The sequence below is a fragment of the Silurus aristotelis genome (assembly GCF_946808225.1).
Source record: "Silurus aristotelis genome assembly, chromosome: 7".
NCBI classification, from domain to species: domain Eukaryota; kingdom Metazoa; phylum Chordata; class Actinopteri; order Siluriformes; family Siluridae; genus Silurus; species Silurus aristotelis.
This window is the reverse complement of record NC_139580.1, coordinates 16207003-16229412: the sequence shown is the minus strand read 5'-3', so window position 1 is coordinate 16229412 and position 22410 is coordinate 16207003. Positions and strand designations below refer to the sequence as shown.

The following is a 22410-nucleotide window of genomic DNA, read 5'->3' as shown; positions in this document are numbered from 1 at the left end:
AACTGAACAAGCAGGAATCAGTTATTGTGTATTTATGATGTGCAGTCTGTACATTCCTACAGGGACAGACGACGTGTCAACTGTCTTCACTTTCGTGCATACATTCATTTTAAAATATATACAAATGCCTCTGCATGCCCCCTTTTTTTTTGCTTTAAAAGGCAGCTCTTGTGAAGTTTTCCTAAAAACCTAAATTGCTTGTCCTTGTAAAACAATACCAAAGGAAAAATAAAGTCTAGTTGTAAAGTCTATTGTTTTAGTGTTGATGATGCCAAAATGATCTATTATTTTTATTTTTATTATCATCTACAAATTGTTTCATGCATTTTGGCATATTGGGATGAGTGTTAGGACCTAAACCAATTATTGCAATTTCATGAATCTCAATGAGATACAGAAAATCCAATAAATCTCACAAATGTTTGTCAGCAAATTATGCAATTCTTTAGAAACAGTATCAAGTAATAGTACATTTTAACCTTTTAAACCTAGGAAAATTGAATGTTTGAAATTGTAAAATATTAAGGCCAAAATCAAAATCAGCCGCTTTCAGTCATTTTTTATGAATTATATAAAATATCTCACAAAAGCATGCAGCAAAAATGATTACAGCAATGATATTGTCATGTTGCAATAACACATGGGAGACACCCATATCAAAATTAACTTACATTTTCCTCAAACACACAGCAGAGCACAGAGCAGTTGAGGGTTATAGGCCAACCAAGGCAGATTTAACCACTAAACTACCACCTCCCACTGTCCAGCTCTAGCAGTATATAATAAAAAATACACGTATTATACATTGAATCAATGGAGGCTCACCTTTAACCTTGAAACCACAGAGATTTACCAGTTTCTGTTAACATTGTATTAACGAGCACAATGTTAAATTACTAACAATAAAGTTCATATCACGCAGCCCTACTTCACATCCCTGTGCCACCATAATGGCCACAAAACCTTACATAACGATTACAGCTCCTTTTGGGGTGGGCTTCTGGATTTAAAACGAAGCAAAAATTTATTTGATGAAACCGCAAGATTGAAAAGACATTAAATAAATGTCCATTTCCACATTTATTTATTGCTGCCGTGCAATAATAAAGTATTTACCACCGCCTAAACACACACACACACACACACACACACACACACACACACACAGTAATATTGTGAAAACATGGTCATTAAGCGCACAGGCTTGTTCTCTGCACACAGACAGAATTGCTGATGAAGCTTCTTCAGTAAAGACCGTGATCACCTCTGTACCTTTCAGCACACGGCCATAATCTCCCCAAAGTCCCTGTACTCTTTAATTAAATCCAGCTGAGTGAATCGCACACCTTCAATGCCAGAGCTGCTGCCAGAGCCGCTGTTTATTTTTTTATGAATGCGAAAAAAAGTAATGCATAATTCAAAGTCTCCATCACAATGTGGATCCAATGCAACATGTTAACTTAGGACCTGATGCACAACCACAACAAGCTCTCTGGTCATTAACACAGCACAATTAAACACAGATCAGGAATAACATTATGACATTATAACATCGTGACCGGTGAAGTGAATAACGCTGATCATCGGTTCATCATAGCTTCAGCTTCTGTTTGTGGGTGGGATATATTAAACCCCAAGTGAACATTTTGTCCTCAAAGCTGATGTGGCTAAAATTAAAAATGGGCCGAGAAAAGGAACAGTGGTAAACCGGCAGCAGGGTCATGGGCAGCTAAGGCTCAACGCACGTGGAGAGGGACGGCTGGCCCGGGTGGTCCGATCCGACAGACGACCTCCTGTAGCTCAAATTGCTGAAGTATAAATTGAGGAGGACTTCTGACAGCAAAAGGGAAAACAACACAATATTAGGCTGGTGGTCATAATGTGATGCTCGATCAGTGGACGCTTTCAATTATAAGACATTTTGGGTCACGAACGAGTTTAGGTCCAGTTTTTCTACTTGCCATGATCTCTGCAAGACTCAGTATGTGAAGGCCACGAGTGTGTGTGTGTGTGATGTGATGTGATGTGTCCTAGTGGGAGGCACAAAGCAGAATTTTACTATCGCCAGTCCCAAAACAGGCACTGTAAACATTTCATTAGAAAATCCTGTAAAACCTAAACACTCAAACCAAGGAAGCGAAATCTGCTGTGACTTTTGAGTGGAAAGAATTGTACAAAGCACATCCCATGTCAATCACAGTGCCACAAGCCAGGTGCAGTCATCAACGAGCATGTGAAAGTGAGTAGATAAAAAGCGTTAATCTGCGCTGTGGCACATCAGTTCTAGAAAGATGCAGCTGGCCAGATTCATGTGGCTCAGAGGGAACACGTGTTAAACTTTGCGGCCACTGATTGGTTGCTCTTGCATGATACAGGAAAGCTCAAGGTGAGAATAGCCAGGTCACCTAATTGGCGAGAAAATCGTCATATTTCTTCACTGATTTCTTTTTTTTTTTTTTCTCTCTCTCTTCACTATATCCCTCAGGACCTATAGTAATCATGTGCAATGCAGATCTCGCTAATCATTAGATCTCCCACAATGCATAGCTTCATTAAGGATGTGAAGTCATTTTATTCGCATATATGAAGGGGTGTGGAAGCAGAACAGCTTAAGACTGCTGCTCGGTTTGATGCTCCTATGATAATACTGCAGATTTCAAAATGCATCATTAACAACTTAAAAAAATTCATACTGTCTTCTAATTGTAGGAGACCTGTGAAGCTCTGATCACCCGACACCCTGACGCTCATCTAGAAATGGAATTTAAGTGGTTTTCCGTTGCACTGGAATTATGTGGGGGGATGATTATGCAAAAACCTCCAGATAAAAAATAAAAAAAAACGATCCATTTTATATCCATATGTGGCCATATTAATGAGACATTTATTTGTGTGTGCGCAGCTGGGATGGCGAGACAGCTGCATTAATTCCACCCTTCCACCTGTGACTGTCAGGAGACAGCAGAGGGCTAAATGTCATTTGGGTTTGTTTGCCATTGTGCTGTGTGGTGTGCAGTGACGTGCTATGAGGCAGTGTGACGCCCAAGTAAACACTGCAACACTCCAGCAGCTTGTGACTCAACAGCCCAGTCTCAAATGGCCCTCATTTCCTGAGCCTGTGTGTGTCTCAGACATTGATGGATGAAGAAGACGCCACTAAGTGTGGCTGTCTCTTTCTGGAGGAACACGAAGATGAACATGTAGTCACGCCCTGACCTTGAGTATGGACAAACACAACTGTATTTCTAGGAGGACAAAATTTAACTCAAGATTAAGGGAAGAAGACATCTGTCTCTCTCTCTCTTTCTCTCTCTCTGAGACATCATGTCTTTCTTTTAAGCTTGTTTTTAATTGAAAGTAAAATCATTTTGCCATTGAGGGGAATGTCGGTAGCCTCATTTATGATGAAATGATTGAACGAGACAAAAGAGAGGCCTTTAATTATGCATTAAATGTCTTGTGCACTAAATGTCCAAGCAGACCTTCTTACCCAGTACATTAGACCAGATAAGTCAAAATAACTTCAAATGAACAACCACAAATGCTGTATCACCACAATGTAACACAAGATTTCATAGATTCTTAAACACACTTAAAATACTTGGTTTTTTTCTTGAATCTATGCATTGCCATATGCAGGCCCAAAAAGCATGCTGATAAATTTAGTGAGCGAGAAAGGCAGGGCAAATGTAGTTTCCAACTTAAATAAAAGCTGATCATTATAAACAAAGGTGAACATAGAGTGGCATAAATAGTATTTATTTATTCAGGCTTTGTTTTTGCATCGAGCAACATAAGTTCCATTTAGCATAACATTTGGTTCTATAGACAAGTGTGTGTTTTTGATTATCAGCTGTAGCGACCCCTAACGGGAGCAGCCGAAACAAGAAGAAGAAGACAAATGTGTGTTTTGATGGATTTGACATGTACACATTTAGAACCATGGCTCAATTGTACAATGCCTTGGGTAACTTTTGTGCATAGAGGTAGAAATAGCAATGTTATATTGAACCAATTATGCTGCCCAGAGTATGGATATATATATATATATATATATATATAGTTAAGCTATAGTACTCAATTTTTGCTTTACAATGACAGACATGAAGAACCTACATATAATTACATGACGTCATCCTGAATCTAATCAAACTGTGAGGTCTCTAGAGATTCGGACCAATAGTAAAATACCTCAAACAGGCAGCACAGTTAAGCCGGCAGTTTAGTACACACTAGATTTACTTCATAAACTGGTGACTCCATATGAATATGAATCAGATCACTTGTTTATTAGCATTCCAAACACAGGTAAGCCAGGTGTACAGGGCCAGATGCCTCATTAATGATTTTAGCAATATAAAAGCTCCACCGAATAAACCTCTTCATTCATTCCCATTTCTCCAAAGGAATCACATGACCCCTGGGACACTCGGCCCTTTCAGACCTGCTTTGGCAATAACAGGCCAAGTTGTGCTGCACAAGCATGTAAGGGTGTTCAGTTACTACCACTGTTGCAGAGAAGTCACTTCATATAAAAGAAGAGTTTGGGAGCCTCTATTTTCTCAAATGAAGTTTCAACTTATCTGATAAGTAAAAGTAAAAGGTTAGTGGTCTCATTTAGGTAATATGATTGACTGAGGTGAATGTCAGTCAATAAACATGATTTAATACATGTGTGTAAGTCTTTAAGGCAGTTGCAGATTAGTATATTCCTTAGACATACCCTATGGGAGCTACTTATTGCACACTTTTCTGGCTACATGTTTTAGAATCTTGACCGATGAAATTTAACTATTCACACTTCCTTGCATTTGCACATATCAGTTAGTTACTGGATTCATTCATAGTATTGATTGAAGAGGTTACTGTTAAGCAAATGTAATCCTGCCTCATGTTTACCCACGAACAAAGGGAAAAAGTCTATACTTAGTTGGTTTGAATGTCAGACACATGGCATTTTCACCAAAGACCCTTTGAGTGGGGCAAATGTCCAAGTGCTTGCTCTATAATTGAGAGACTGCAATATATGGCTGGAAGACCATAAAAAGCCTGAAAGTACACAAGCTCTACTCTCTGGGTGGTGAGGAAGGCATTCTTCACTTTTTTGTCAAACAGTGGTTCTAGTCATTTACAGACATGTTAGCACATCTATACACAGAGGGAAACTTAGCACTTTTCCTCTGCATGTGGGCAGTTGCTCTATGATGTAGTTTGAGAAGGTGTGAAAGTTAGCATCCTGCATCTCAGAGGACAAGTCATCCCTTAACCTCTATGACTGGTGCTTCAATTAGGGGGGGGGGGGGGGAGCAGAAAACTGGTAACATTTGATGAATATTTGGTGAATCATTTCCTGAATCAATTTTTGCATGCAATTAGAGAAGAGATTGGTCATTCCCATAACACCACAGGCAGCCACATGACTTTTTTCCTCCCAATAAAGAGAGCCATTTTGTCACCAAAAGGCAAAGGTCTAATTGCGGGTCTCTGCTAGCCTGCGTCAGATGCCACAAAACAGTCCCGCGTGAACCACTTGTACACTTCAATTGCCATTACTAACAGATTCAAGTTAAAGCCTTAACTGGACCACAGATACCTCTTCCCCCATTTCCCCCACTTTCAATAACAATTCAACATACACAAAGCAATGATGGAAATCATTTGAGCTCCGAGCATCCAGATACACCTGCCTCTTCCTACGCATCTGTCAGGGACGATCCACGTACCATTTAGCCCGCGTGTCACATTTGTACGGAGGAAAGAGGTGAGACAAGCATTTTAGACGAGTGCTGGAGGGAATCGCTTTCTTGGTGTGAAAGTATGGCTCATTTCTCTTCACTACTGCCATTAAGCCATCTGTCCTAACAGATAGGGAGTGGAGGAATGGAGGGAGGGGCTCTGACAGAGACGCACGCCTCGAACCCTTTTTATGGGCCTGGTCTCTGACTCCATCTTAAATGAAAATAAATGGAGCTGCAGAGCAAAAAACATCACCTATGGCAGAAATACATCTACAGCTTTTCCTCTCTTGCTCACTGGCTGTTTATGAGACTGGCTGAATCCATTACAGCTCATTAGTGGTCGGAATCTGTATAATCTCCGCCACAAAAGTGTCTCAAAGGAATATTCTGGTGATGGAAAACTGTGCAGATCTTTCACTTGATATAAACTGCATCAGTTATTTATATCCAGCTTTGTAACAGGGATGATTAGAGTGATTTGTTCTGTCTTAATCTGATTAGCCTGGGCTGGGCTGCAAAACAAAGTGTCATGAATAATCACTCAACCCTCATTTAACAAGTTTAACAGTTAAATAAAAGATGCGCATTATTGTTCCTAACAAAAAAACTAAGTGTACTTTTAGTTTCTCTTACCAGCTGTAATGTTTTATTAGATGTATAGCAGCCCGAATGCCATTTAGAACATATCCTGTTTACTCTCATATTAGGGAAACACCCAATTAAACCGTCTCCCTGACCATATACTGCCATGATTTATATTGATATACAGATCGCTGCACAGAACCGCTACAGTCCATTACAAACATGGCACCTGGAAGGATTAAGCCGTTCGGTGCTTTAAAGAGGAATTTTGAAAAGTTCTTTTTTTAAGTACATTTTTTGAATATCACAACATTTATGAGACTGTTAAAATATCTAGAGGACACATCTGGAGAATAGATGCTGGCTCTCCTGGTTACTAAAACAATGCTAGGGTAAAGTATGCTTGACAGCATGGCCCTTCACTTGGCATCACCAGAATTCAGACATGCAGTATAATCTCCAGACAAAAGCTTTTCTACTTCACCATTCAAGAACTGGTAGTCCCATTTAGAAACGAGCAAACTGGCCATTTTAAACCAGACCAGTCTTGTGTTGATGAGTCAGTTAGATATGTTGATACTTCACATTCAAATCTGGTTCAATAATCAATAGCATCAACTAATTAGTGAGGGTAGATTACAGCTTTTTAATTTAACTGTGTGTGAAAGTAACAATGAACAACGAGGGGAAAGTCGATGGGCAGATTGATGATGATCTTGATGTGCATCAGACTTGCACTGCCAGCAGGACTGGTATTAAAACTATTAAGAGCAGCTTTAGATCAGATTTTTTTCCTCACAACACCCACTCTGGGAAAAGCAGACAGGATTAGAATTTTTTTGCTTCAGGCAATGAGGTGTGCGTTGCGTTCCCTAGTTTGCCTCCAAGAGGAGATTACAGGGTTCTGAGGAATGAGACGCTGACACAGTGATGCTGGTGGCACTCATCCTGTCACAGTTTGATGGTTTCACTAGTCGTAACTGCACAAATTGTCTATCACATTATGTCGTCATGTAGGTTGCAGTTCCCATTAGTGTGACATTAAATATAAACCTCATGCAAAAAGTCATGACTGTGAATCACTTCCTAACCTCACAAATACTCGTGATAGCTGAAGAAATCATCACCACAGCCAAACTCGAGTGGAAAGTAGAGATTATTGTAATTGCAAAAGCCACAAAATATGAAATGGGATGTTCAAAATGTACGTATGGGTGTGACTGTCAGGTGTCCACAAACTTTACTCAAAGCGTATCAAGGACCTACAATCACCAAATGTGAACATTGTAAACCAAATCACATGTTGATTCCTATAAGACAACCTACATTTTCTACAGATCTAATCTGCCTGAGTAACTCACTCAGTAACTCTGTGAGTAACTCTGCTGCTCACTTGCAGCATGTGGAGCAGAAGAGCAATTTCAGATTTTTTCTTTTTTTTTTTTTAAATGAACAAACATGGTACAACACCACAAAGCGAGTGGGTGCTGACAGTTGTAGCAGCAGGAGGCCCAATTTTCTGGCACACTACCCTACCCACTCTCTTACACTATATCTGTAGTATTAGCACACTTTGCTAAAGACAAATGATAAATAAGACAGGAGAGAAAAAGAGAAAGAAGTTCAATAGCTCCACTAACTTTCTATAAAAAGGATTTGAAGGGCAACAAAGATGGATGAACAATCCTGATCCTCCCACACACACTGCTGCTCGGTGCTGCTGGGAAAACATTTTCGTCCAAATCCCAAGCTCAACCCCACAAACACCAATATAAGTAAATGGGGAAGACGACTGCTGTGCCTCGTAGAAAAGCCCACTATGTTTCACTTCCAGCCAAGGCACGCTGATCCCAGTCTCAGATTTATTCACGTCATTCCTATGAGGAAGCTAGAGGCCTTTGCTTTCTCTCAAAGCTTTTCATGTGCCTGACACACACACACACACACACACACACACACACACACAGCTGGACACAAATCAGCATGCAAAGCCTGAGGGGACAGTGATTTCTGAGAAAAGATGAAATACATAAAATGTCCTTTTAGAATGTCAAAACAACAATAAGAGACTTCAAAAGTCGGCGCTGCCAAAACAGAGCTCATCGTTTCTCACACGGGGGAATTTCACAGAACTTAAAATTGACAGCGGAGTCAATACAGTGTTTATGTTCAGGGTCACTGAAATGGGAATTTTCACTGCTGAGACACTGTGAGGAGGATCTCACTTCTGGGACGTAGTCTCTGTGGATCTCACACACAAATCTCAACCGTTGTGAGCACTTAATGATTAAGTCTAGGAAATTTTGGTGAAAACCAAAACCTGAATAAATATGGCCCCTTTGTGTTCCCGGGGAAGTCATGATGTTACAAGAGACACCAGCAAGAGACTGGTTTGGTGTTTTTTTTTTTTATTGTGTAAAGAACCTGAGATAATAGAAAGAACATAGTATTTCCTCTAACATTTTATTTATATAAATATCACACACACACACACACACACACACACACACACACACACACACACACACACACACACACACACACACACACACACATACGGATTTTAAAAAAATATATTATATATATTATATATTAAATATATATAATATATTATATATATTTATTATATCTCATATATGCAGCATTTAGTGCAATGCAGTTAGAAAGCAATTCAACCCTGAATTAACTCAACTCATGTGCAATTCAGACAGTATTTCTTTATAATATATACAGTGAGGAAAATAAGTATTTGAACACCCTGCTATTTTGCAAGTTCTCCCACTTAGAAATCATGGAGGGGTCTGAAATTGTCATCGTAGGTGCATGTCCACTGTGAGAGACATAATCTAAAAAGAAAATCCAGAAATCACAATATATAATTTTTAAACTATTTATTTGTATGATACAGCTGCAAATAAGTATTTGAACACCTGTCTATCAGCTAGAATTCTGACCCTCAAAGACCTGTTAGTCTGCCTTTAAAATGTCCACCCCCACTACATTTATTATCCTAAATTAGATGCACCTGTTTGAGGTCGTTAGCTGCATAAAGACACCTGTCCACCCCATACAATCAGTAAGAATCCAACTACTAACATGGCCAAGACCAAAGAGCTGTCCAAAGACACTAGAGACAAAATGTACACCTCTACAAGGCTGGAAAGGGCTACGGGGAAATTACCAAGCAGCTTGGTGAAAAAAGGTCCACTGTTGGAGCAATTATTAGAAAATGGAAGAAGCTAAACATGACTGTCAATCTCCCTCGGACTGGGGCTCCATGCAAGATCTCACCTCGTGGGGTCTCAATGATCCTAAGGAAGGTAAGAAATCAGCCCAGAACTACACGGGAGGAGCTGGTCAATGACCTGTAAAGAGCTGGGACCACCGTTTCCAAGGTTACTGTTGGAACGTCATGGTTTGAAATCATGCATGGCACGGAAGGTTCCCCTGCTTAAACCAGCACATGTCCAGGCACGTCTTAAGTTTGCCAATGACCATTTGGATGATCCAGAGGAGTCAAGGGAGAAAGTCATGTGGTCAGATGAGACCAAAATAGAACTTTTGGGTCATAATTCCACTGAACGTGTTTGGAGGAAGAAGAATGATGAGTACCATCCCAAGAACACCATCCCTACTGTGAAGCATGGGGGTGGTAGCATCATGCTTTGGGGGTGTTTTTCTGCACATGGGATGGGGCGACTGCACTGTATTAAGGAGAGGATGACCGGGGCCATGTATTGCGAGATTTTGGGGAACAACCTCCTTCCCTCAGTTAGAGCATTGAAGATGGGTCGAGGCTGGGTCTTTCAACATGACAATGACCCGAAGCACACAGCCAGGATAACCAAGGAGTGGCTCTGTATGAAGCATATCAAGGTTCTGGCGTGGCCTAGCCAGTCTTCAGACCTAAACCCAATAGAGAATCTTTGGAGGGAGCTCAAACTCCGTGTTTCTCAGCGACAGGCCAGAAACCTGACTGATCTAGAGAAGATCTGTGTGGAGGAGTGGGCTAAAATCACTCCTGCAGTGTGTGCAAACCTGGTGAAAAACTACAGGAAACGTTTGACCTCTGTAATTGCAAACAAAGGCTACTGTACCAAATATTAACATTGACTTTCTCAGGTGTTCAAATACTTATTTGCAGCTGTATCATACAAATAAATAGTTAAAAAATCATATTGTGATTTCTGGATTTTTTTTTTAGATTATGTCTCTCACAGTGGACATGCACCTACGGTGACAATTTCAGACCCCTGCATAATTTCTAAGTGGGAGAACTTGCAAAATAGCAGGGTGTTCAAATACTTATTTTCCTCACTGTATATATATAAAAAAAATTTTTATTATTATTATTAACTTTAATCATGTGCTATGTGAAATTGGTGCCAAACCAAGCAGGAAATAACTAAAAAAAAGTTTTTTTTCCCCCCATATTTTTGCTCTGGATCAGTCAATCAGACGAGATATAAAAGTCCCCTGAAACTCACTATTTAAACAGTACAGGAGTCACATCAAACAGCAAGAAAGAGCAACATCTACACCCTGATGAAAGCCTTTTCAGTAGATGGTGTCTGAACTGTCTGGTCATTCTTGAGTTTAAGGCAGTTAGTGATGTTCTACTGTGTTCTGGTTCGATTTCAGGCTCATCTGCCAACCTTAAAAGCTTGCCATTTTAAGCTTACCTCACAGTGCAGTTTGGTCAATACAAATTCAATAGGCATACATTTTCTACTTTCAGATCTCCACCGTAATTGCTTCAGCTTGCCCTTGACTCTATAGATTAATGCAACACATCAATGACACATTAATATACATTACAAGAGTTCAGGCTCTGCTGGGATTGAATGGGGAGCGCCGGATGAAGATTTTATCGCTTCTTGTCATCTTTCATTGGTGTACTCATTTATTTTTCCTCTGCAGATATCACTCCTTATAGAACTTAACCTGAGACCTTTAAGAAAAGGAGCTTGGTGTTGTAGCGCAGTTACAGACAACTATAAAAAATACCTTGAGCACGCATAACCTCATCATTAATTTAGACACAAAGCAAAAAGTGATCTACTAAATCCCAATGTAGTCAAAATAAGAGGCCACATTCTCTTACCACCTGCACTTGTCCCAGATGGAGTTTATTAACCTGGATATGTATAAATTCAAATATAGCTTCATCTCTTCCATTGCTGAAAATTTGGAAATGTTAGTCGAGCGAGTTATGCTGTGTGAGTTATGACTGGGAAATTTTACATTCTGGGTATTGACTTTGTTTAACTCACCATGCAGGTCCAATGCTGAGGGGAAAACTAACACCAACTTATTACCAAAAGTTTGCAGCAAGGGTCAATTCGATCTCTCGAAATTTGCAAGTCTGAACACTGAGTGTGCACATTTTACACAACACAGCACCCCAGCTTCAACCTCAGACAATACAATGTGCAGAGGTTTACTTTCTCACTAAAAATAATATGCGCTCAACATTTTATATTGGAGCACCTCATACCGCTATATGGCTTTTAAAATGTGATGTTTTGGGGATTATAATTGGGGAAATTGGGCATTGCACTCTTTCGATTGAAATGCCAATAAGAGTTCGGAGCAAACATCAATTGCAAAATGACTATAGGCACAATTTCAAATTGAAGTGTGGAACTGCAAACACTGGCATCCTTTAAAAGCTATTAGACAAGTTCAGTGTCTTTGAACAGGCATCAAACATCAAAACGATTACCTTAATGACAGAAATGTATTTTAAACAAATATAAATACCCCACTCCTTTTTATCACTCGTAAATATGACTGTATCCTAGAGGCATATGTAACCCTTAACATATTCCACATATTATTCCTTAGGAATTCACTCAGCAAAGCATTTTCTTTTGAGTGTGCGAGATCTGTCAATACATGTTACTTTCATCTGGTGTTCAAATGGAAATGAGATGCCAAAGAAATAGTCTCAATGTAGATAACAACGCCTCTTTGAGGTAAATGGCTCGGAGGATATAAATGGGAATATGTGACGAAGAGTGTGACGGTGCTAACCCGGATGAATTTCAGTTCTGTCAAGACAATGGGTTTGGATATCACTGTCCAGCCATGCTGATCGGACCCAATCGGTCGCCACTCATTCAATTCCAGACATCAGTGAAACTCTAAACCAAGATGGCTGACCTTTTACAATCATAGCCTACTTTTCTTTCAGTCAATAAATGCACTGTAAATTTGTAATGAGATACAACATTACGGGGGTGGAAAATTACACTTACTCATTAAACATAAAATATAAAAATAAAAAATACCTTTTCGTATGGATGGTTTCGAGTTGTATCTTATGTATTTTGATTACCATGATATATCTGAATGGAATTTCATTTCAAAATTTTCTAGCTGCCTTCGGTATACAATTACATCATGGGAAATTTAGCTTGATTCGAGTCCTACGTTGCAAAGCATGAACTGATAAATAACAACATGATCACAAATATTTTCCATGTCACTAAAAGGGTACAGTTAGGTCACGTGGTCTCATTTGGCAAACATAACTCTGACATGATTCCTAATATAGCTACTAAATGATCTCAGGATTAACTGACAGAAGTGTGGAATGACCTTGAAGAGAATTACGGCACAGAATAACCCACGCTACTGCGGTTTTAGATATGTTGTGCTATAAGGATCTAGCCGATTGAGCTATAGATGATTTACATACGATAAACCAGTAGTAGTAAATGCACTGATGTACAGATCATATTAAACAGACCAGGCAAGTACACAGACTATTAACAAATACTGATGAAAATATACGTGTTTGCTTCCTATCCAGATCTAACACAAGGGCTCTTTCTGAAAAGACCTCGTGTTTACATGCACACTAATAACCTGATATCTATAGTCATCAGATTATTTGGGTGATCATGTAAACAGAACTTCACACTCTCCTCTCTTGAACCTGAGCTAAAATGACAATAAATCTGAAAGTTACCAGTCAGTGTATCTAAACAGTTAATCTGATATCTTCTTTTTTTTCCACTGCTGTCTCTGGATGAATAATAAAAAGCGACAACCTGAAGGGCAGCATTATGTGCAATTTGTAAACACAAGTATTTACCCTTCAAAAATTCATGACAATGGCTGACTTGTGAACCTCAAATCACCTTAAAAACTACCTGGTCAATAAGTATGGAATAAAACATGATGGTCATGCTGTTACAGGAAAGTAATACAACGATGGGGAGACATGAACTAGCGAGACGTGACGCGAGTTATATTCCTTTAATGGAAATCCCTCTTGCAAGCACACATTTATGCATTTATAGTTACAGTTACAATTTTGGAAGGTCTGCAATAAAGTTTGCTCCTGTTAGTTCCTTACATTACAGCGGCTTTTTCTATCTATACAGCTTAAGCTCGGACAATGGCGACACAGAACATATGGTCATATAAGCATTTACATACGCTTTTTCATATGTCCATGCCCCACTTTGTATTATAACAGAGACTCAAGCACATTAATATACAGTATATTTAAAAAGACTGTAGCTGGAACTACATTCACTCTGTTTTTGTTAGAGGAAATTATACATTTCTGACCAGATAAAAATGGGAATTCAACTAATCAACACTATATAGGGAAAAGTTTGTGGGCACCTGATCATAAGTTTTCCATATGCTTTTTGAACGTGCTACTTCACATCTAGACTCAGTTTGCTGTTCAGGGAAGATGTTCCACTAGATTTTGGAGTGGGCTTGTAGAGATTTGTGCCACAAGGGTGTTAGTACAGTCAGGTACAGATAAAAGGTAAGGAGGCCTGGGATGCAGTTAGTGTTCCAATTCATCCCAAAGGTGGTCAAAAGGGTTGAGGTCCATAATCATGCAGGAAATGTTTTTTTTTTCCTCATAGTTCAATTGACGGGAAAGTTCAATTTTATCGTATCCAAAGGCATCCACAATTGTGTGCTTCTTAACTTTGTGTTAACATTCTAGGGAAGAAACACATATGGCTGGAAGAGTCAGGCGTCCCAATATACAGCGGAACCTCGATACTCGCGACCTTGACGCTCGCCACCGCGATAGTTCCCGACTTTTTATTTGGAACCGGACTGAGACTAACTCGTGAAAAAATCGGATAGTCACGAGTGGCTCGAATGTTCGGAGTACGTTTCAAAGCAGAGTTTGTACTAATAAATTACACAAAAGTGTTAGAAAAACTATTTTATTAGTGTATTATTCATTTAAAGTATTAAATAAAACATTTCTGACAATAATAGATGTTTTGCTACTCGTGAGGGATCATAGAACGTAACCCCCGTAAGTATCGAGGTCGCAATTTATATCACTGACTTGAATCGCTGACAAATATCTGTCATTTAATTCGTGGCCATCTTTCTGGCTGCATGTAAGAATATTGAACAAACCGTTATATCAGAAATATAACTAGAACCTCTGTGCTGCAGATACAGAATATTTCTGGATATTTACATGACGGTGTAGTATCTCTGTGTAAAACACATGCAGCTCTGCATATACTGGCTTTTTGGTGTCTGGAAGTGGATTCAATTCCAGTTCGATTGAGACACGTGGAAAAATTGAGATTTTAAAGACACGTGGATTGCTGTCACTCAGCCTGAATCACACATCTGTTGCTAACTCCCAGCAAAGAAAATACGCCGACTATAAAAACTAAACGGAAGACAACTGTTTGCTTGAAATACATAAAAGAAACTGTTAAAGGCTTGAGGTGAAGGCATAAATAAATTGTCCACCACCCCAAAGGGCGTTACACCCGAGGGGAACCATTCATAAAGTGTTCCATGCAGAACCTTGTTAAAAAAAAGCTGGAAATGTTAATCATCCAAAAGAAGCAGTGACGAATCCATTTTCATCTTTAGTGTAGGTCGACATTTCTTACCTACTTCAGTACGATTCACAGTAAGGAGGCGTTCTGTCACTGGGAAATATTTAAAGAAGGACTGGTGTAATGTGGCACAACGTCAAACTGTTACTACACTTCTTTTACAGAAATCTAGACCAAATCATCGACACTGTGAATGCTCTATGTTAAATAATGACTTATTTAATTTCATTTATTTGAATTCGAACAACTACTACACAAGTCACTATCAATATTTCAATTAAATGCTACAGAAACAACCGCGCTTTAATATACACCTGTGATTTGTCCTGCAGACGGAACTACTTTCAGAGCAACTACTCTAGAAAAATGAATCAACCCTTTCTGACCAATCAGAATCCAGCAGCACTATGATGCGTATTAAAGCTTTCTACTCTGTTTTTGTTTACATTTGTAAAAATAAATAAATAAATAAATAATAAACTATTTAGATTTTTTGTATATATGTATTTACTAACTTGAAACATATTTCTACATTGGCATTTAACATAAACACATGGGCATGTGCCCTTTAAACAAAAACCGTGCTCAGGTTAAAAACAACGAGTCGTAAAAACAAGTAAAAAAAACTTTTTTTTTTTTTTTTTTTTTTTTTGGTTATTTGTTGGTTTGTTGTTTTTTTTTTTTTTTTTTTTTACTTAACAGCCCTAACCGTGTCAGCGACCTACAGAGGGATCCAACCCGTATCACGTCCACGCCGCTTCATCACTGATACCACCGCGCACTCCAAACTCCTGAAATAGTCCCAGCGCTTCGGGTGGTGGGGTTTTAACGCGACACGGTTCGGAAGTCAGTAACCTTAAAACGCAACACATGTGCAACAACAGTGCAGCTGGCGAGATTCTGGAGACGTTTTCAGTCATTAGGTCACAGTTCCAGCGCGACAGTGCACAAGTTTCAGTGCGTGTAAAAGCCCGTGTGGCCTGCGCCGCAAAAACACTGTGACTTACCGACCGAGCTGGTGCCCGTTCCCGACCCGAGCAGGAGGTACCAGACCCACATCCTACTTTCTGTGCTGGCCGGCCCTTGCTTCACTCGCGAAGGGCCAAACACTTCGGGGTGATCTTATTTTTAATTTCCAACTGAGTCGCGAGTGGTGCAGTCCCTCCGTTTTTTCCCCCCGAAGGGTAAGTTTAGTTGCGCGGGCAGGAAGCTGCTCTCTCTATGGGCCAGTCGCGCGAGCAGGGCCGGAGACAGGGGGGCGGAGTGGAACCCAGAGTGGGAGGAGCTTAGAGAGTGGGACTGGGTGGGGAGATCAGATTCCCATCATAGAGTTCAAAAGCATCAAACAAACACAAACACGCACACACACACACACACACACACACACTCTCACTCTCTCTCTCTAAATCTCTGGTTAGCAAATCCGCATAAATTAAACAAATGCACTCTTGAGACCTTCTGCTATAGTGAAATGTTTTGTGAAAAATTAGAAACAGAGAAAACTCACATACGGTTTTCTTGTAGGCAAATATAAAATCATGATAATTAAAATGTTTGTGATTGTTAGAGACATATTTCATTTTCAGACAAATACTGTAATCGGATTAGCCTAAATATCTAGTTTTATTCCGCCTAGAATTAATCATAGCTTTACAAACAATTATCAAATAAATAAACATAACATTTGTCAGTTAAACTTCCATCCTGAGCATCCACTTTAATCTGATCACAGACATGGTGACTCCAGATCCTATTCCTGGAACAGCAGGGACAAGTTGGGAATACACCCTGAATTGGGACACCAGTCCATCACTGGGCACCATGTACAGACACAATCACACCTTGGGGCATTTTAGTTTAGTCAATTCACATATATGCATGTTTGAATAAAGTGGGAGAAAACTATCAAAAAGGACCCCGAGCAAACCTACACAGAGAGCATGTGAAACTGCATAGAGACAAGACTGAACTGTGAGGTGGCAATGCTGTTCACTATGACATCCTTCTACCGAATTCCTCAATTACATTTTATTTCTCAAAATTTATACACTATAATATACAAGATTTATCTAAAGAATAAAATGTATCAAGAATGAACATTTTATATTTGGCTTTTTTTTATTATCATTATTCTGCTGGACTTGTACTAGGTGTGTGTGTATATATATATATATATATATATATATATATATATATATATATATATATATATATATATATATATATATATATATATATATATATATTACTGCATTCATTTTATATACAACAATATACAGTTTGCAAAACAGATACAACCTATGTACAGTTTATATGTCAGTGATACACCTCATCTTCTTTTTCAGTCTGATACGAAGTAATATCTATATCGATGTTAACGCTGATATTTCAAACTCAATATACCTATACCGACCCGAATACTGACTTTCTAAGATGACTTGTATTGATAGAGAAAACACATTCTCCTTTCCTTTGCCTTGGAAACATTAGATTTTTTTTTTTGTAGTAGTGCAATATTACAGTTTTTGATACATTTTGCTTGCAGCTACATTGTATAAAATACTCCAGACATTTCTTTTTCCATTATCACAAAATATGCTTCCTTCATTTCCTTAATTTTTGTTGTCGGTAATTGTGTTTTTCAGCTCGTCTGGCTAAAATGAAGAGCAGAAGTGCATGGGAACAGGTTCCAATGGTAGACATTTTCAGCTTTTCAATCTCATTACAACATATTCAGTCACTGGTTTAGCAAATCATGCATGTTTTTATGTGAGAATCAATTTCCAAAAGACAACATCAGGATTAAAACTGTGATGTAGCAGTGATATATAGTAGCTGCCTGGTAATACTCTAAGTTTGTTTTTCAAAGCAGATATCTGAATTACTCAAACATTTTTGACATCTCTGTACACATTAATAATTATCTCTTTTTTTTTTACTGAATGAAGTGTTTACTTCCTGCCTCTCCTCCTGCTTTATAAGTGGCATGTTAACCTAAATAAAAGAAACTGAGGACTGCTTGTTGAACTCATTTTTGATTGAATCAGCGCCAAGGTAAAATAGGCATTACATTAGGTCTTTTTTAAATGCCATATTTCATATTTACTATATGCACTATTCTAGATGGCTGCATTACTCACAGTCAAAAAGAACATCTAGTGATGTAGAAAATAAAGGCAGTTCATCCTCAAATAATGTTTTATTTTGTGCTTATCACTAAATTTAGCCATGAAATGCCAGACAGCTCCAAATCACATGAAAGCTTTCCTCTGATAAAGTAAAATACCTGAAGCCAGATGATCTGCAGCAGGCACAGACACCTGCCATCTTAAATCTTATCTTTTTTTGTAAGCCTGCTTTTTCCTCCAGCAAACAAAATCAGCTTAGACGTGCCGGAAGAACTCTTTACAATATATTGGGAAGATTATGGGTTCCTGAATACTAGCAATTAACAACAAATAAGTGCAATTACCTTTACCTCAGTGGTTCATTTGGATCCTGTTTGATGTGTAAGGAATGCGAGTAAAGATAAGAATGACATTCAGAAAGCTTCATTTACTGGTTCACTCGCAAAGTAGCTCACGGTTTTAACTGCAGGAATGCACGGTAAGAAGTCTACTGCAAAAAAGGCAACATGGCCACAGAGGTGCTTGAAAGTACTGATATTCTTTTCTCAAAGTAAAAATGCACATATTCATCAAAACTATATATATTTTAATTTGTCACCTTTCAATTTCATAATTTTAGTGAAAACGTATAATAAAAGTAAATTGTGCTGAGCTTGTGCTAATTTCACTAAGCAATGGAGTACTGTAGGGGGCCATTAGCACAGTCTAAAATGTTAGCTGTCAAATGTTGGTTAAGATGGAAAAAAATGCAGATATATAATGTGATGACTATTAGTTTTATGTGATAGTTCTATTAGTTGCTGTTGAAGTTGAGATTTATTAGGAATTTGGATTTACCTGATAAAAAGGCTATCTAATAAAACACTACCTCATAATTTATTATATATATATATATATATATATATATATATATATATATATATATATATATATATATATATATATATATATATATACACACACACACACACACACACACACACACACACACACACACACACACACACACACACACACACACTCTCACCGGCCACTTTATTAGGTACACCTTACCGGGTTGGACCCCCTTTTGCCTTCAGAACTGCCTTAATCCTTCGTGGCATAGATTCAACAAGGTACTGGAAACATTCCTCAGAGATTTTGGTCCATATTGACATGATAGCATCACACAGTTTCTGCAGATTTGTCGGCTGCACATCCATGATGCGATTCTTCCGTTTCACCACATCCCAAAGGTGCTCTATTGGATTGAGATCTGGTGACTGTGGAGGCCATTTGAGTACAGTGAACTCATTATCATGTTCAAGAAACCAATCTGAGATGATTCGTGCATTATGACATGGCGTGTTATCCTGCTGGAAATAGCCATTAGAAGATGGGTACACTGTGGTCATAAAGGGATGGACATGGTCAGCAACAATACTCAGGTAGGCTGTGGCATTGTCACGATGCTCAATTGGTACTAATGGGCCCAAAGTGTGCCAAGAAAATATCCCCCACACCAATACACCACTACCACCACCACCACCAGCCTGAACCGTTGATACAAGGCAGGATGGATCCATGCTTTCATGTCGTTGATGCAAAATTCTGACCCTACTATCCGAATGTCGCAGCAGAAATCGAGACTCATCAGACCAGGCAACGTTTTTCCAATCTTCTATTGTCCAATTTTGGTGAACCTGTGCGAATTGTAGCCTCAGTTTACAGTTTATTTCCAGTTTATTTCAGTGAGACACAGAAAGCCCTTACAGATCATTAGTCAGCAAATATATCAGTTAATTATTCAGCATCTGAACCTCCCATAATAGTCATGCAGCTCTGCATGGATTATTATATACATAATCTGAACATCCCTACTATGTGATAGAAATGCTATGCTATTAAGTGAAACATAATGGTATATAAAAAATCTTCCCCAGCCTTCATGGCTATAAATGGATAGAGTCCACAACAAAGGCTGACCTGCTCAGCATTATAACATCTCATTAAATAATGATGACTATCTATAAACAGGAGCCCTTTAGGACCTAACTGGACTTTTCTGCAAGTGACAAATGCATTTATTGTAAGTGCTGACCATCGCACTACTCCATTAGCTCACATTAAAACTTAATGTCAAGGTTGGTATTGACTTAATCAGGCCAGAAGCTCTATAAGTGGCTGACTTTTGGTAAATGGCATTGCGTGATAGAGGACACAGAGACAGAGACGTAGGATGACCTACCGCTTCCTGATAGAGGAGACCTGGAATTGGAAAACAGACTGGGAAAGAGGAATAGAATAAGAAAAAGATGGAGGGGCAAGTGATAGCTATTTGCAAAGTAGATATAACCTTGCCAGTCTTGCTCATTTAGTTATCACTTCTAAACTGAACAGAATAAGCCTAGACAGAATTTTGACATTAATGGGACAGAAAGTAAAACATAGTGAGAGAGAAAGAGAGATAGACAGAGAGATAGACAGAGAGAGAGAGAGAGAGAGAGAGAGAGAGAGAGAGAGAGAGAGAGAGAGAGAGAGAGAGAGAGAGAGAAATGGCGTTGATGCAGATCAAAGCAAGATTAAAAGCAAGGTCCTAGACTTGGCAAGATGATTGAAATTTGCAGTATAAAGCACACTCATCCCATCTCAAACAAGCATTAGCTCCTGTGGAGGCCATGCAGAGGACACAGCTGTTTATTTGCTTTTATATCAGCACTTCATTGCACATTGCGTTGATGAGGAGTGCCTGAGATTGTACCTGCAAATCCTCCATGTTCATCATTAGTTGATCAATTGATGAATCATCTCATATAGTGTGCTTTCTAATACTACCCAGCAATAGAGCTGCATAGCCAGCACTGCTGAGATAGCACTGAAAATTTGACAAGAATCCAGTGGGAATGAGAGAAGAGACAGAGCGGAACACTTATCTTTCACAGCACAGCTGCTTCCGAGAGTGACCTGGCTCTTTCTAGGTTGATTTCCCCCCCCCCAGCCCCCCTGCTTATCTTCATCCACTGATAAAGCTACAACAAACCCTAACGTCTTACAGAATTAAAAACATCCTCACTGAAGTTTTTCTGCATGCCTAATTAAGACAATACATAATTGATTTATGTGTTTCATGCGTAAACTGCGCATCAGCAGATAAAACACAGATGGAGTGGGTATGCTGGATATTCAAGGACAGAAAGAAAGAAGGTATAATTTGCCATCCCAGCATGCACCAGTCTCCTTTTATGGGCAGTAGCCTAGCAGTCTCATAGGCTCTTTAGGCTGGTGTACTGGTATCTTTTTTTCCCTCTCAGCTCTCCAGCAGACTGGGTTTTCAGTATTCAGTGTGGCACACTGGTCTCTGGTGTGCTTTGCTAGACAAGGTCGTGAACATAGTAACCTTTAATAAGATATACCACAGCTTTATGAAATTGACTAAAACGATCATTATTAGCGATTAATAAATGCCTACAGCTAAATGCACAATGAGATAAAGTTCTTAAGAACTTTGTAAAGATTTATAACTAAAAAGACTAGAGACTAATGCTCAAGATGCTACAGTGCTACTGCGTCATTTTGCTCACAGAAGTGTGATCCAATATTGTAATGAAAAGGTGAGAACTCTGCAGAAGAATAGAGACATCTTACCAAACAAAGTGGAGAAGCTGGGACACTGAGTCTGTGAGATCTCACCTTAAAATAATACAGCAATTTCCCAAAATTTTTCCAAAAGCTGAAGATACAAGATGGCATCCAGGTTTGTACTCCTAAAACTGAGGAACAAATAACACCCTGCTCTTTATGTTTATCACTGCCTTTTTGGATCATACATTCAAAATCCTCATTCTCTCTCAATTCTTTTTACTTAAAATTAGTTTTAATTAATAGTTTTAACCAGAGTAAAATCAGGAGCCAATCCGAGAAACAGGCAAAAAAACGAATCAGTTCATCTAATTTACAGTAGCCAACCTACCTACCAGGATGTTTTTGGAAAGCAATTGTTTCAGGAATTAATTATGCACTCTGTATACAACAAAACTAAATAGATAAATATCGCAAATATCAGCAAAACAAAGAAATATGTTAAGCAATATGATTTGCAATTTAATGCACTAGAAACATATCAAACTTTAACCA

The 22410-nt window shown here is 38.8% G+C and overlaps 1 protein-coding gene across 2 annotated transcripts in view; it reads right to left on the bottom strand.

Moving 5' to 3' along the window:
- ldlrad3 (low density lipoprotein receptor class A domain containing 3) overlaps nucleotides 1–16445 on the bottom strand; it is an 83626-nt gene extending 67181 nt beyond the window's left edge. The window contains exon 1 of one of the 2 annotated variants that reach the window (XM_083547589.1): nucleotides 16177–16445. In XM_083547589.1, the coding sequence (XP_083403715.1) occupies nucleotides 16177–16228 (52 nt within the window). In that variant the 5' untranslated portion in view covers nucleotides 16229–16445. The remainder of the gene's footprint in view (nucleotides 1–16176) is intronic. The other variant, XM_083547588.1, reaches the window with a different exon arrangement.
- Nucleotides 16446–22410: the final 5965 nt, after the last annotated feature.